The 16,255-nt window shown below is 36.9% G+C and overlaps 1 protein-coding gene across 2 annotated transcripts in view; it reads left to right on the top strand.

The window, feature by feature from the left end:
* pch2 (pachytene checkpoint 2 protein) overlaps positions 1–16,255 on the top strand; it is a 69,374-nt gene that overhangs the window by 33,893 nt on the left and 19,226 nt on the right. For both annotated transcript variants that reach the window (XM_089087656.1, XM_089087655.1), the window contains exons 4-5: positions 177–404; positions 8,866–9,059. In XM_089087656.1, the coding sequence (XP_088943782.1) occupies positions 177–404; positions 8,866–9,059 (422 nt within the window). The remainder of the gene's footprint in view (positions 1–176; positions 405–8,865; positions 9,060–16,255) is intronic.

A 16,255-nucleotide genomic window follows, 5' to 3' on the forward strand; every position in this document is an offset into this window, starting at 1 on the left:
ATTTATTCAGGGACGAGATTTTTTACTTTGGGTTTGTTGTTAATAAGATAAGATTTTATTCATTATTAATACACATACAATAATACACTGTGCTTATTTCTTTTAATAAAACCTTTTTTCTTCAGATAAGAGTAATTATTCTAGTTAGTCAACTAAGAAATTTATTTTTGTTTTAGCTTCTGCATTATGCTTATGTTTCGATGATGCTGGCTGATAAACGAATTAAGAAAGACATTCTTTGTGTGAATAAGGTTGTTTTGCTGTATGGACCAACGGGCAGTGGAAAAACATCTCTATGCAAAGCGCTTGCTCAGAAACTAGCCATTCGTTTTAGTAACAGATTTTCGTCAGCAAACCTGGTCGAGATTAACAGTCACTCTTTGTTTTCTAAGTATTTTTCTGAGGTAAGCTAACCTCTTTTATATCTGATGAAAAACTATTGTTCTGTTGTATCTAACTCATAATTGAAGTTCTCTACAGGGCCATATCTAGGATTTTCGTTCGGGGGTGGTGAGTTTACACAAAAATACTTTATAAAACCCATCAATTTTTTTATACATTTTTGTTACGTTTTTACGAGTTGAAAAACCATTTTGAGTGGGGGGGGGGGTCAGACCCCTAACTCCTGCCTCTTGGATACGGCATTGGTTCTGTAATATTGCAAAGTTTTAAATCATGTATAAATTATAATATACATAAAGGTTTATAATGCTATGCTGAAAGCATTTATGAGTGCAAGAAATATTCTGTCGAATGGGTTTTAAGACATTTTGGCTGAAAATTGTATTGTTTAAAGCAAAACAATACCGTTTCCTATTCTTGACATATTGCGAATAAAAAAAAACAATCATTGATTGTTAAAATAAATAAACAATCAATGCAAACTAACATATAATAGATATTAATGTAAATGAAAAAATAAATCTTAAAACGAGTGAAACTTAAATTGAATATGCAAATCAAGCTTGAAACGAACAAAAACAACCGCAAACAAGAGTTTGGGTATCGCCTCCTTCTCTCACTGTAAAAGTCTAAAACCTACTGCGTCATTGGCGCTCTACTGAAAACCAATTCTATTACAAATATTGTCTTTTGTGCTTAATATTGAGAATAAACATTAAAATTATAGTAAAATTTTGAACTGATGAGCTTTCAGCAATTAATATCGTTATACATAATACATTAAACCTTTAGTTTAATTTATTAGTTCTTTCTAAGATTGTTCAATACGAATATGGTTTCACTACAAACGAGTTTGGATACTGCCCCCTTCCTAAACTGTAAATAAAAACCAAAAGCCTACTGCGTCATTGCCGCTTAACTGAAAACGAACTATATTACAAATATTTTCTTTTCCAGTTCTTACTGTCTTACAGCATATAAAATAAAAATAAAATTACAGTGAAATAAATTCTGGAACTGATGGACCTTTCAGCAATTAATATCATTATACATCAAATATTCAATTTGATGTTGTTTATACTTTCCAAGACTGTTTAAGACGCATATAGTTTTCGACCTTTAAACTATTTTTGATGAAATGGCTATTTAAAAAATTTTATCGGATGGGCTTGGGAAGAAAAGAGTGAGGGGGGGGCTAGTTGCCCTCGGATATCTTTTGACCCTTAAAAAGTGAGCTAGAACTTTCAATTTCCGCTCAAATGAACCCTCTCTGAAGATTATGCGTGAATCCCTTTTATAAAAACCATATACGCCCCAGGACAACACTTACAACGCCACCCACCGGGCCCTGGGGGGTTGCGCTGAAACCGGAAGTTTTGTTATCTAATTTTTGAACAATTTTCAAAAAACTGGCTATCTCAAAATTTTTAGTGGATGGGTTTGGGGAAAAAGGGCTTGGGGGGGGCTAGTTTTGCTTAAATCTCTTGACTCTTAAAAAGTGAACTAGAACTTTCATTTTCTAATCAAGTGAGCCCTCTACGAAGTTTATACGAGCATCCCTTTCATAAGAACAATACATGCCTTTAGGGCATAACTTAGAAAACTTCCAATTTCCGCTCGAATGACCCTCTCTGAAGTTTATATTATGTGTGGAAAAAAGGGCGTGGAGGGGGGGGGGCTAGGTGCCCTCCAGTCTCTTTTGACTCTTAAAAAGTGAAATAGAACTTTCAATTTCCAATCGCATGAGCCCTCTTTGAAGCTTATACGAGCATCAATTCGATAAGAACCATTTAGGCCCCAGGGCATAACTTACACTGCCGGCCCCGGGCCTGGGGGGGGGCTGTGTCGGCACCGTAGTTTTTGTTATATGATCTTTGAATTATTTTTAACAAAAAAGCTGTCTAAAAATTTTTATCGGATGCATTTGGGAAATAAGGCCGTGGTGGCGAGCTGGTTACCCTCCGATATCTTTTGACGCTTTCGATATCTTTGACGAAGTTTATACGAGCATTCCTTCCATAAGAACCATATATGGCCCCAGGACATAATTTATAACCCTTGCCCTGAAGACTGTGGGAAGATTTTCCTGCTCAAATATATAATTTCCAGAACTTTCAACTACGTTGAACAAAATGGCTATCTCAAATTTTGATTGGATGTGTTTGGGGAAATGGTGGGTATGGAAGGGGTGTTAGTGGCCTTCCAATCACTTTTGACTATTAAAAAGGACACTAGCCATTTAAATTTCCTATCGAATGAACCCTTTTTGAAGTTTCTACGACAACGCTTTGTATAAAAACCTTATATGTCCTCATGGCATAATTTACTATCCTTGCCCTGAGGGCTTTGAGGGGAGGGGGTTGTCATCCTCAAAGTCCTAATATATAGAACTTACAATCACGTTGAAACAAATGGCCATACAAAAATTTTGATTGACTCTGTTTGGGGAAAAGGTGTGCATCAGAGAGTGCTTAGTTACCTTCCAATCACTTTAGTCTCTTAAAAAGAGCACTAGCTCTATGAATTTCCGATCGAATGAGTCCTTTTTGAAGTTTCTACGACAAAGCTTTGTATAAAGACTTTATATGCCCCCGGGGCATAACTTACAACCCATTCCCTGAGGGCTGTGAGGGGAGTGTCCTCCTCAAAAACATAATTTTTATTTGGAAATCAGCTACGTAGAACAAATTGGCTGTCTCAAAGTTTTTATAGGATGTGTTTGGGGAAATGGGGGCGTGGTAGGGGTGTTAGTTCCCTTCCAATCACTTTTGACCCTTTAAAAGGTCACTAGAACTCTCGATTTCCAATCGAATGAGCCCCCTTTGAAGTTTATACGACGACCCCTTCCATATGAAGTGCCTCTGGGAAAAAATAAATAAATAATAATAAAATGTTGGAGCCATATGGCCTTTACTATAGGCAACGCTATAGCGTTGCCTCCGATGTGCAGCTTTAGGTCTCCGACAAACCTTTCTTTTTCCGATACATGGTGAATTCATTGCCAGATGCAAGAAACAAGAGAATTTGCTGGGCTTAAGCTTATTTTTCATTAGTCCATCCTTATTTACTATGCTGTTATTGTGTTTGGTCTGGAAGATTTTATGTTCCACTCCAATGAGTGGACTCCATTTTATGTTAGACTCCAATGTGCCTTCGTCATGTGTTTGAGCCAGCTGCTGATGTTCATGGGCATCAAACAAGACAGGTTGGTATGTATAGAAGGCCGATTAGAGTGTTTGCGAGGTCTGCTTTTTCTGCTCGTCATATTCTTTCGGTGCTGTGGTCTCTGCCGCCATCTTCTATTAGGGATGTTGTTGAAAGCTCTGGCTTCTTTGAGCAGTTGAGACACCATTGCCCGCAGGTTTATGAATTGTGACTTTTTTTTCATTAGTTCTATATGTTTTACATGTTTTATATATTTTTTGTTTTGTGGTGAAATGGGAGCCCGAATGCACTGGTGTAAATTAATGCCTTTTTTGGAGTGGCAATACAAGCCCAGTAACATGGCTTCATGCTTTTATTTTATTTTATTTTTTTAATAAATACTTCTCCATTGAAAAAAAGCTATGTGGCTAAAGAGAATAATCCTAAAAGTGTATGTTTGGCTTCAGGCAATCGGATATGTTGCTATTGTTACAAAATCGTAGTTCTAGGATTGAAAGTTTGAATTTTGATTTACTTAACTTTTGAAATCAGACGAGTGTAAATATTCGAGTGTAAATCTGGATTGATAACTGAAAATTTAGATTCTCAACTATCCTGATTAGGAAATACTGCTCCATGACAATCTGCATGACACAATTCAGTAAAGAATTCTCTATAAGAATCTACCACAGCTGGTGGTCATCTTCCCATTTTCTGAAGAAAATTTCCTATATTTCAGAATTTGAAGTGATTCATTGATATCGAAGAAAGAAAAGTACCATTGGAAAAAAGAGGGGATTTCAATTCAATTTATTCAGATAAATTTAAAACATAATACCAATAATAATAAAGATCCTGGAAGCGATCTTGTTGAGGACCATAACAACAAAAATTGAAAATGAAAATGAGACAAAAAAAAAGAAAAAAAGAAAGAGAAAACACGGTAAATTAAAGTAAATCGATTAAGAATTTGGAGAACCGGAATAATAATATCAAAGGCTAGTAACATTGATATATAGCGTGCGAAAACTTGTGGATAGCTTGACACTAGAGGGTATTATATTCCATTGAAGTATAAATTTATAAATGGTGGATCGCTGGGCTAGAGGTGACGACGAATGGTAAATTAGGGCCGGTGATGAAAAAGTTGCTATCGTCAGAAAAAAGTACTGGGTGCACTGATGAACCCAGGTCCGTAACCAAATCATTATTTAAACTGCAGATTTTGCTCATCAACCCTCAAAACTTTATAACACCTCATCTTTAGCTGCAATAGTATTGTAAAGTCAGCAAACAGAATAAGAAATATTTTCTCCAGACCAAAAATAAAGCCAGACACGAGCAAGCTACTTAATATCAAGTTGCCAGGAAATGAGGAAATAACATTATTCCAGGAGATAATTCATTTATTAAGGTGTAATAATATAGTTTAGTATGGTTGCCCTAACTCTAAAACCTGCTTCAGTTAGGTCAACTATAACTGTGAATGAAAAGTAGAAGAAAAAAACGGAAAGGAAATAAACCAGCGAAAAATTATATTTGAAGATGAAAGGAGACTGACTTTTTTGCTTGTTCAAAATAACAAAGATTCGTTTTATTATGTCCTCCTTCCTGAAAAAAAAACTCTGCATACAAGTCTGGTTAGGGGGAACCCACCTATAATTTTTTGCAATAGGATGCAAAATTTTGGTGCATATTAATTATTAAATATTGGCAAATTGATCGCGAGCATCGAAAAATCAGTTACAGACAATTTATGGTCTCCCTTGAAGAATAAGATTGGACATTTATTTGACAAAAGTCGTATCCAATAGCGTCGGATGCAAAATTGTATTTGAAGATGAAAGGAGACTGTTTAGACCCCAAGTGCTGCTTTTCCAGAAGAAAAATTGACTTTTTGAGTTGGTAACTTTGTTCTAGTTTGCTCATATTTAAGAGCAAAGTGATTTATAATTGGTAATTAATTGGTATAATTGGTATAAATTTGGCAAGTGGCAAGTATTAATTGGTAATAATGGTATAATTGGCAAAGTGGTATAATTGGTAATTGATTTATTTGCCATAGGAAGTAGATCCATAAAATAAAGGCAGTGGAGAAAAGTAGTGAATAAAAGTCACCACTGGTTACGATGATAAGGTTTTTGTTAGTTTTTTTTCCTTATGTTTGGTTTGTGTGTTTGAGTTTGGAAATATAATATGTAAGCCAAGCATTATGAATAAGAAAAAAAAGAGAGCGAAGACTAAAACTGAAGAAATATTTACTATTATTTAAGTATCTTGGTAGTATTATTAGTAACGATGATGGGAGCAGTGAAGACGTTAAAAGTAGAATAGCCAAGGCTCAGGGTGTTTTAATCACAGTTATAAAAAAAAGTTTGGAAGAATATGAAGATAATTCTGCAAACCAATATCAGAATATTGGAAGCTACAGTGATGACAGTGGTCAAATATGGCTCTCAAGCATGGACGCTCCGAAAAGCGAATGAAAATTTGTTAGATATTTTCCAGAGAAATTACCTATTGTTCTGGGTACCCGGCTGACTGACCGTATTTCAAACAGTAGACTGTATGAAAAGTGGGGTTCAATCCCGCTTTCTAGGGCTATAGTGAGAGAAAGATTGAGATGGCTGGGGCAAGTTCTGCGATTGCAGGTTGATGGATTTCTAAAGATTGTCCTTTTCGGCAAACCATTTAGGGCTTAACGGAAAGCAGGTCTTCCGTGGTGGGGGTGGGAGGGTGCCTCAAAGAAAGATTTAAGGGAAATGGGAACTTCCTTGGAGGGTGTAAAGATGGAGCTTTGAATGGATTGGGGTTGAGGAGGAGCGTGCGTAGCTGTGTTGGCCTCAGACTGCTTTGGGCTGTGGTGAGTTGTTAGTAGCAGTAGTAATTGAAGCTCTACCTTATTGAGTCACTTTCTGAATTGAAAATGAATCGGAAATGCTACAATTGCGATTTCAGTTTTCGCACCCCTACGTCAGTTACTTCTGAAAACGGTACGTCGTTTGATGCAAGTGAGTTTGAGAATATGACAGTTTAGGGAGGGGGCTGAACAGGGTTATGCGAAGGGCCGATCAAATGTTTAGTGTTAATATCCTTAAAACTATAAAAGTGGATTTAGTCCGTTTGATTTCTGAAATTTTCATCTAGTATTAAGAATTGGTAAAATATAGCTTTTGTTAGATAAATCCTAATTAAGCTAAAGAACTATTACAGGAATCATAAAACATATAGTTACCAAGAATTTCAAGAAGTGAAATGCATGATCAGTTAGAATTGCGAAGGGTTCCTGGTCCCTGGATGTCCCTAAAATCGCATAAATTCCCAAAATGATCCCATTAAAAAAAAAAAAAAGTTCGATATTTCCGCTCTGTTGTCTACACAGGACATATAGACTTTCATATATAAATACACCCTATATTTTTAAAAGAATTTCATTGATTAAACACTATATTAACTTAATGGACACAAGGCGAGCTCTTTGCTACATACTTGGCCCCATATACTTGGTCGATTAAATTCATACACATACCTGAACATTTCTTTAAAATACCCCGTGAAAGGGGCAAAAACAAGGTTTTTAGTTTTTGTGTTTCCAAGGTGGCACACAAAGAAGCGTCTGGAAGTAACATTCTTGGTGCCACACAGCACTTTCACCGGACGCTATCGGTCTTGCTTCATAAAAAGGACCTAAAAATGAGTTGAACGAGTCCTTAACATCTCTCCATGAGCAACCAGTAGCCTGCTAGTGATGGTGAAAAAGGAAGAGAAATCAATGCCACCCATACAAAAAAAAATGACTTTATTTAGTTTTTGGGGTGTGGTGCTGCAAATCTCCGGTAAAGGGTTTTAAGTCGTGACGAATCCTTGAATATATATATATATATATATATATATATATATATATATATATATATATATATATATATATATATATATATAAAACATTCATTTTTTTTAGGTTATTTTTTCGGCTGCATGATTCTCAGCCAAATCAGAATAACAGTTTGCCATTGATAAATAAATGTTATGTATTAGTGTTATTTTGCAGCGACTGGCTGAAAGAAACTTGTCCCAAAACTTCTTTGTCCCAGTCAATTTTGGCTGGGTAACTCTTATAGTGTAAATAAAAGACTAAAAAGTCTTTCCCTTTTCTTTGAAAAACTCATTTTGTGAAAAAAGTTTTTTTTTTAATTAATACTATAGAAGAGTATTCTCATATTAGGAATCCCTGAGATTGAGTACTGAGGGATTTCCTTGTATTTACCATATAATGGACTTTACAGTCCCTGGTGGCGGTACTGATCTCCGTTTCATGGTACTTCAGCCAGGAAGTGCGATGGATGTTTGAGGTCAGCTATCCTGCACTATCGCACACCCTTCCCATTTACCATCCCCAGGTTTTTCCAGATATCCACTAAGAGGTGTGTCAACTGTGGCTGAGCTTACTGAGTCAGGCCACAGACCCCCGTTTCATACCAAATAGTCAGCGACACTAGGAATCGAACCCGTGTCTTCACAGAAAAAGGATTTGAAATCTAGCCTGCTAATCACTCGGCTAGGACGGAAAATTTATTAGAGAAACCCTTTTGTCTGGGTAGCAACGTGAGTATGTCTATTTTTTTGTGTTGATTACCTCACTTGTGCATATGCACATGTTTTTGTTCGCATTTACCCACATAAATCTCTGTATCATGTCGCAGCCCATATATTATCACCAGACACGTAGAGAAAGGAAAGTTAGATTAGGCCTGCCCTCAAAATCCCTTCATTGTTTCTTTTTTTGTTTTTTTCTCAGTTTTAAAAATGCTCTTAAATATCCCTGCTTTGAAAAAACTTTAGTGAAAAAACTTTTTTTCCCTTTTTATGTCAACTATATCAACAGTTCTCTATTGAGTTGCAGTAAAAAGGGAAATAAAGTTTTTTCAGTAAAGTTTTTTGTGCACTTGCACATGTTTCCATTTTTTTTTTGCGTCTAACCGCAGACCATGTATTATCAAAAAAAAAAGAGAAGGGGAAATTAGGTCTTGGGCTGCCCTCAAAATATCATGAGTGTTTATTTGTTTTTTTCCTCAGTTTTAAAATACTCTTATAATACGCCTGTCTTTTTTTCTATATTGACAAAATTCTATTTCCGCTTTTTTTTATAAACTCAAAGGAGAACTCATAGGAACGGATGACTCGCTATTAAAACTGGGGTCAGATACATCCTTCGGTCTGTGTCATAACTGTGTTGTTGTATGTATTTCTTTATATGGGCCCCCGTTTGTTTTTGTGCACCCTTTAGGCCTTTGACGTCTTTCAGTTGTGTTTTTTTTATAGAGCGGTAAGCTGGTACAGAAAATGTTCAATTCCATCTACGAATTAGCTGAAAATCCGAATTCACTAGTGATGGTGCTCATTGATGAAGTTGAAAGCTTGGCTCTGGCCCGGAAATCGGCAGCAAACAGGAGTGAACCTGGTGATTCAATTAGGGTAGTTAACGCCATGCTGACACAGTTAGATAGAATTAAGAGGTAAGTTGAAGTTCGTATAATTTAAACAAGATTCATTTTTAGTCTTAAAATGGTTGACTTACTCTCAAAACGTTAAAAACATGTCATGTTTTACCTAAAATATGTACAAAATTTTATTCAAAGCTTTTGAAACTTATTAAAACGTTTTGCTTGCTCTTACAAGTCAAGCTACCAAGCATGCATTTCAGGGGCAATGCTATAGCGTTGCCTATAGTAAAGGCCATAGGGCTCCAATGTTTTATTATTTATTCATAAAAGAAAACTTCCCGAAAAATGAGTTTTTCAAAGAAAAGTAAAGACCATTTTAAACTTAAGCTCAGCAGATACAAATACCTGTTAAAATTCAAACTCAAAACGACCAGAAATTTCTATTAAAGAATAAATGAAACGCAAAACATGCAGAAATTAAATAAACAATCATAGCAAAAAACATACAAGATTTAATAATATGAATGAATAAATAGATCTTAAAGCGAGTAATGCTTATATTGAATATGAAAATCAAGCTTAAATTGAAAAAAAAAATTTCCTATTGAAGTATAAATGAAACTTAGAACGAACAGAAATTAAATAAACAATTAATGCAACCAAACATACAATAAACATTAATGTAAATTAATATATAAATCTCAAAACGAGTTAAACAAGAGCTTGGGTACTGTAAAAGTCTCTCACTGTAAAAGTCTAAAATCTACTGTATCATTGGCGCTTTACTGAAAACCAATTTTATGACAAATATTTTCTTTAGTACTTAATACTGAAAATAAACATTAAAATTATAGTAACATTTTGAACTGATGAGCTTTCAGCAATTAACATCAATATATATCAAATATTCAGTTTAATTTATTAGCTCTTTTTAAAGTTTTTCAAGATGAATATAGTTTTGCTACAAACAAGTGTTTGGATACTGCCCCCTTCATTAACTGTAAATAAAAACCAAAAGCCTACTGCGTCATTGGCGCTTAACTGAAAACGAATTATATTATGAATATTTTCTTTTCCAGTTCTTACAGCATTGAAAGTAAAAATAAAATAACAGTGAAATAAATTCGCGAACTGATGAATCTTTCAACAAATAATATCATTATACATCAAATATTCAATTTGATGTTGTTTATACTTTCCAAGACTGTTCAAGACGCATGTAGATTTCAATAAAGTACCAATGACGGAGTAGGTTTCAGACTTTTACAGTGAGGGAAGCAGGCAATATCCAAACTTCTTGTTTGTAGTGAATTTTGTTCGTTTCATGGTTGATTTGCAGATCCAATTTAAGTTTCACTCATTTTAAGATTTATTTATTAATTTACATTAATATCTACTGTATGTTTGTTTGTATTGATTGTTTATTTAATTTCTGTTCGTTTTAAGTTTCATTTATACTTCAATAGGAAAATCTTTTTTTTCGTTTTAAGCACGATTTTCATATTCAGTGTAATGATTACTCGCTTTTACACCTAGTTATTCATTTATATTATTACTTGTTGTATGTTTTTTGCTATGATTGTTTATTTAATTTCTGTTCGTTTTGGGTTTCATTTATTCTTTAATAGTAACTTCTGGTCGTTTTGAGTTTGAATTTTAACAGGTATTTATATCTGCTGAGCTTAAGTTTAAAATGGCCTTTACTTTTTTTTGAAAAATTTATTTTTCGGACAGTTTTTTTAATTAATTTTTGTTCGTTTTTGATTGCAAAAAGTTTAAAAATCAAACTTAAAAAAAAATAATCAAATGTTCATCAAAGTATCAAAACTAGCATCAGAGTATCAATACCAAAGTGAAAAAATGGGTTTGTGTCAACCTCGGGGTTTTTATAATCTGGTGTTTGAGCTATTTGTAACAAAATGGCTATCTCAAAATTTTTTTCGGATGGGATTGGGGAAAAAGGGCGTGGGGAGGGGGGGGGTTATACGAGCATCTCTTCTATGAGAACCATATATATCCCCAGAGTATACCTCACAACGCCTGTCCCTGGGCTGTGGGGGGTTGTGTCGACCCCGGAGTTTTAATATCTGATGGTTGAACTATTTTTAACAAAATGTCACCTCAAATTTTTATCGGATGGGTTTATCCATCCAATAAACCCAAAGGTGCGGAAGGCGGGAGGGGCTAGTTGCCCTCCGATCTTTTTTCACTCTGAGAAAATGCACTACAAATTTTAATTTCCATTCAAATGAACCCTCTCTGAAGTTTTTACGAGATCCCTTTCATAAGAACCACTTACAGCCCCAGGACATAGCTTTCAATACCTGCCCCCGGGCCCTAGGGGGCTGTGTTTCCGACACCGGAGTTTTTTTTATATAACCTTCGAACTATTTTGAAAAAATGGCTGTCCATAAATTGTTGTTGAATGGGTTTGAAAAAAATAGGGTGTTGAGAGGGGGGCTGGTTTTCGCCCGATATCCTCTTGCTCTTTAAATCTAAAAGAGGTCTTTTGTCTTTTAATCGATAGAACCCTCTTTAGAGTTAATACGAGCCTCTCTTTCAGAGATACCACCTATACCCCCAGATCAATGTTTGTGATGCCAGTTCTGAGCCCTGGGGTGGGGGGGATGTATCGACACAGGAGTTTTTCTTATCTGACCTGTAAACTATTGTTAACGAAATGGCCATAGATAAAGGAGTTTTTGTTGTATGATCTTTGAACTATTTTTAACAAAATGGCTACCTCAAATTTTTTATCAGACGTGTTTGGTGAAAAAGGGCTCTGGGGGGTTAGTTGCCCTCCGATCACTTTTGACTCTTAAAAAGGGCACTAGAACTCACGATTTCTAATTGAATAAGTCCCCTTTGAAGTTTATACATCGACCCCTTCTATATGAAGTGCCTCCGGGGAAAAAATTAATGGTGCGTGGGGGGAGGCTATCTGCCCTCCAATCACTTTTGACTCTTAAAAAGTGAATTACAACTTTCAATTTCTAATCAAATGAGTCCTCTATGAAGTTTATACGAGTATCCCTTCCTTAACAACCATATATGACCCCAGGGCATAACTTAAAAAGCCTACCCCCTGGCCCTTGGGGGCTGTGTCGACACCGGAGTTTTTTGTTATCTGACCTTTGAACTATTTTTAACGAAATATTTATCTAAAAATTTTTATCTGATGTATTTAGTGCGTGGAGAGGGGGGGGAGGGGCTAGTTGCCTTCCGATCTCTTTTGACTCTTAAAAAGTTCTTTTGACTCAAGAACTTTCAATTCCAATCAAATGAGCCCTCTTTGAACTATTTTTAATGAAATGGCTAATAAAATTTTATCGGACATGCTTGGGGAAAAAGGGTGTGTGTGGGGGGAGAGGGGGCTAGTTACCCTCGGATATCTTTTGAATCTTAAGAATTGAACTAGAACTTTCAATTTCCAATCAAATAAACCCTCTCTGAAGTTTATATGAGCAGCTCTTTCATAAGAACCATATACGCCCCCAGGACAACACTTACAACGCCTATCATCTGGGCCCTGGGGGGGGGGGAGTTTTTGTTATCTTATTTTTGAACAGTTTCCAAAAAACTGGCTATCTCAAAATTTCTAGCGGATGGATTTGGGGGAAATAGGGCGTGGGGTGGGCTAGTTGTCCTTAACTCTCTTGACTCTTAAAAAGTGAACTAAAACTTTCAATTTCCAATCAAATGAGCCCTCTATGATGTTTATACGAGCATCCCTTTCATAAGAACCATACATGCCCTTAGGGTATGACTTAGAATGCCTTCCCTCGGGCCCTGGGGGGTTGTATTGACACCGAAGCTTTTCTTATCCGACCTTTGAACTATTTTTGAAAAAATGTTTATCTCAAAATTTCCATCAGGGCGTGGGGGGGGGGGCTAGGTGCCCTCCTATCTCTTTTGACTCTTAGAAATTGAACAAGAAATTTCAATTTTCAATCAAATTTGCCCTCTCCGAAGTTTATATAAGCCTCCCTTCCATAAGAACTATATATGCGCCTAGAGCATTGGTTACAACACCTGCCTCCGGGCCCTGGGGGTTGCGTCGACAAATGATTTTTTCTTATTTGACCTTTTGAACTATTTTTTAATGAAATGGCTCTTATAACAATTGTATCGGATGTTCTTGGGGAAAAAAGGGTGTGTGGAGGGGGGGGGGCTAGTTGACTCTTAAAAAGTGAACTCGAACTTTCAATTTCCAATGAAATAAGCCTCCTCTGAAGTTTATACGAGCATCTCTTTCATAAGAACTATATATGCCCCTGGGCATAACTTACAATGCCTGCTCCCGGCCCTGTGGTGTTGTGACGACACCTTAGGTTTTGTTATCTGACTTTTGAGCAATTTTTTACGTAATGGCTATCTCAACATTTTTGTTGGATGCCTTTGGGTAAAAATGGACGTGGGGAGGGGCAGTTGCCCTCCAATCTCTTTTGACTCTAAAATCTGAACTAGAACTTCAATTTCCAGTCAAATGAGGACTCTATGAAGTTTTTACGAGCATCCCTTCAATAAGAACCATATATTCCCCCAGGACATAACTTACAACACCTGCCCTCGGGCCCTGGGGGGCTGTGTCGACCCTTGAATTTTCGTTATATGGTCTTTGAACTATTTTTTATAAAAAGGTCATCTCAAAGTTCTTATCGGATGGTTTGAGGAAAAAAGGGCGTTGAGGGGGGGGGCTAGGTGCCCTCCAATCTGTTTTGACTCTTAAAAAGTGAACTTGAACTTTCAATTTCCAATCAAATGAGCCATCTTTGAAGTTAATACGAGCATCCCTTCGATAAGACCCGTATATGCCCCCAGGGCATAACTTACAACGCCAACACCGGAATGTTTGTTATATGATCTTTGAAATATTTTTAGTAAAATAGCTATCTCAAAATTTTTATCGGATGCAGTTGGTAAAAAAGGGTTTGGAGGGGGGAGCGCTTTACCCTCCGATATTTTTTGACGCTTAAAAAGTGAACTAGAACTTTCAATTTCCAATCAAATGAACTCTCTCTGAAGTTTATACGAGCATTCCTTCCATAAGAACCATATATGCCCCAAGGGCATAACTTATAATCCCTGCTCTGAAGTCTGTAGGGGGAGTGTCCTGCTCAAACATATAATTTCCAGAATTTTCAACTACGTTGAACAAAATGACTATATCAAAGTTTTTATTGGATATGTTTGGGGAAATGGTGGGCTTTGAAGGGGTGTTAGTTGCCTTCCAATAACTTCCGACTATTAAAAAGGGAACTAGCCATTTAAATTTCAAATCGAATCAGCCCTTTTTGAAGTTTCTACGACAAAGCTTTCTATAAAAACCTTGTATGCCCCCAGTGCATAACTTACAACCCTTGCCCTGAGGACTGTGGGGGAGTCTCCTCCTCAAAAACATTATTTCTATGTGGAAATCAACTACGCTGAACAAAATGGCTATCTCAGGAATTTGATTGGATGTGTTTGGGGAACTGGTGGGCGTGAAAGGGGTGTTAGTTGCCTTCCGATCACTTTTGACCCTTTAAAAGGGCACTAGAACTCTCGATTTCCAATCGAATGAGCCCCCTTTGAAATTTCTACGACGACCCTTCCATATGAAGTGCCTCTGGAAAAAAAAAATAACAAAACATTGGAGCCGTATGGCCTTTACTATGGGCAACGCTATAGCGTTGCCTCTGATTTATTTATTTAATTATTCATTTTTTTCCCAGAGGGACTTCATATTGAAGGGGTCATCGTATAAACTTTGAAGGAGGCGTATTCGATTGGAAATTGAGAGTTATAGTGCCCTTTTTAAGAGTCAAAAGGGATCGGAGGGTACTTAACTCCCCCCCCCCCTTTTCACGCCCTTTTTTCCCCAGATGTAAGTGATAAAATTTTTGAGATACTCATTTTGTTCAAAACAGTTCAAAGATCATAGAACGAAAACTCCAGTGTCGACACAACCCCCCGGGGCCCGGGGGCATGTGTTGTAAGTTATGCCCTGGAGGTATATACGGTTTTTATGGAAGGAATGGTCGCATAAACTTCAGACAGGGCTCATTTAATCGGAAATTTAAAGTTCTACTTCAATTTTTAAGAGTCAAAAGAGATTGAAGGGTAACAAGTCCCCCCCCCCCCTCCACGCTTTTTTTCCCAAATGCATCCGATAAAACTTTTGAGATAGCCATTTTGTTAAATATGGTTCAAAGATCATATGACAAAAACTCCAGGGTCGACACAACCCTGCAGGGCCCGGGGGCAGGCGTTTTAATTTATGCCCTGGGGGCATATATGGTCCTTATGGAAGAGATTCTGTATAAACTTGAAAGAGGGCTCATTTGATTGGAAATTGAAAGTTCTAAGCAGTTTTTGAGAGTCAAAAGCAGATTGGAGGGCAACTAGCTCACCCACACACCCCTTTTTCCCCAAATGCTTCCGATAAATATTTTGAGATGGCCATTTTGTTAAACATAGTTCAAAAGCCAGATAACAAAAACTCAGGTGCCAAGACAACCGCCCCCCCGCCCCAGCGTCCGGGGGCAGGCGTTGTAAGTTATACCCTGGGGCATATATGATTCTTATGAAAGGGATTCTTTTATAAACTTCATAGAGGGTTCATTTGCTTGGAAATTGAAAGTTTGAGTTCACTTTTTAAGAGTCAAAAGAGATCCGAGGGACACTACCCCCCCCCCCACGCCATTTTTTTCCAAACACATCCGACAAAAACTTTGAGACAGCAATTTTGTTAAAAATAGTTCATAGGTCGGATAAGAAAAACTCTGGTGTCAATACAGCCACCCAGGGCCCGGGAGCAGGCGTTCTAAGTTATGCCCTGAGGACATGTATGGTTCTTATGAAAGAGATGCTTGTATAAACTTCATAGTGGGGTCATGTGATTGGAAATTGAAAGTTCTAGTTTACCTTTTAAGAGTCAAGAGATCGGAGGGCAACTAACCCCTCCCCCAAGCCCTTTTTTACCCCAATCCATCCGCTACCAATTTTTAGATAACCATTTGTTTTTAATAATTCAAAAATTAGGCAACAAAAACTCCGGTGTAAACACAACCCTCCAGGGCCCACTAAGTAGGCCTTGCAAGTGTTGTACTAGGGGTGTATATGGATTTTATGAAAGGGATGCTCGTATAAACTTCAGAGAGGGCTCATTTGATTAGAAATTGAAATTTCTAGTTCACTTTTTAAGAGTGAAAAGATATTCAAGGGCAACTAGCCCCCCTCCTTCCCCACACACACCCTTTTTTGCCCAAACCCATGCGATAAAAATT

Source organism: Artemia sp. Qi Xiang Cuo, chromosome 4 (assembly GCF_049724085.1).
Source record: "Artemia sp. Qi Xiang Cuo chromosome 4, ASM4972408v1, whole genome shotgun sequence".
Classification (NCBI taxonomy): domain Eukaryota; kingdom Metazoa; phylum Arthropoda; class Branchiopoda; order Anostraca; family Artemiidae; genus Artemia; species Artemia sp. Qi Xiang Cuo.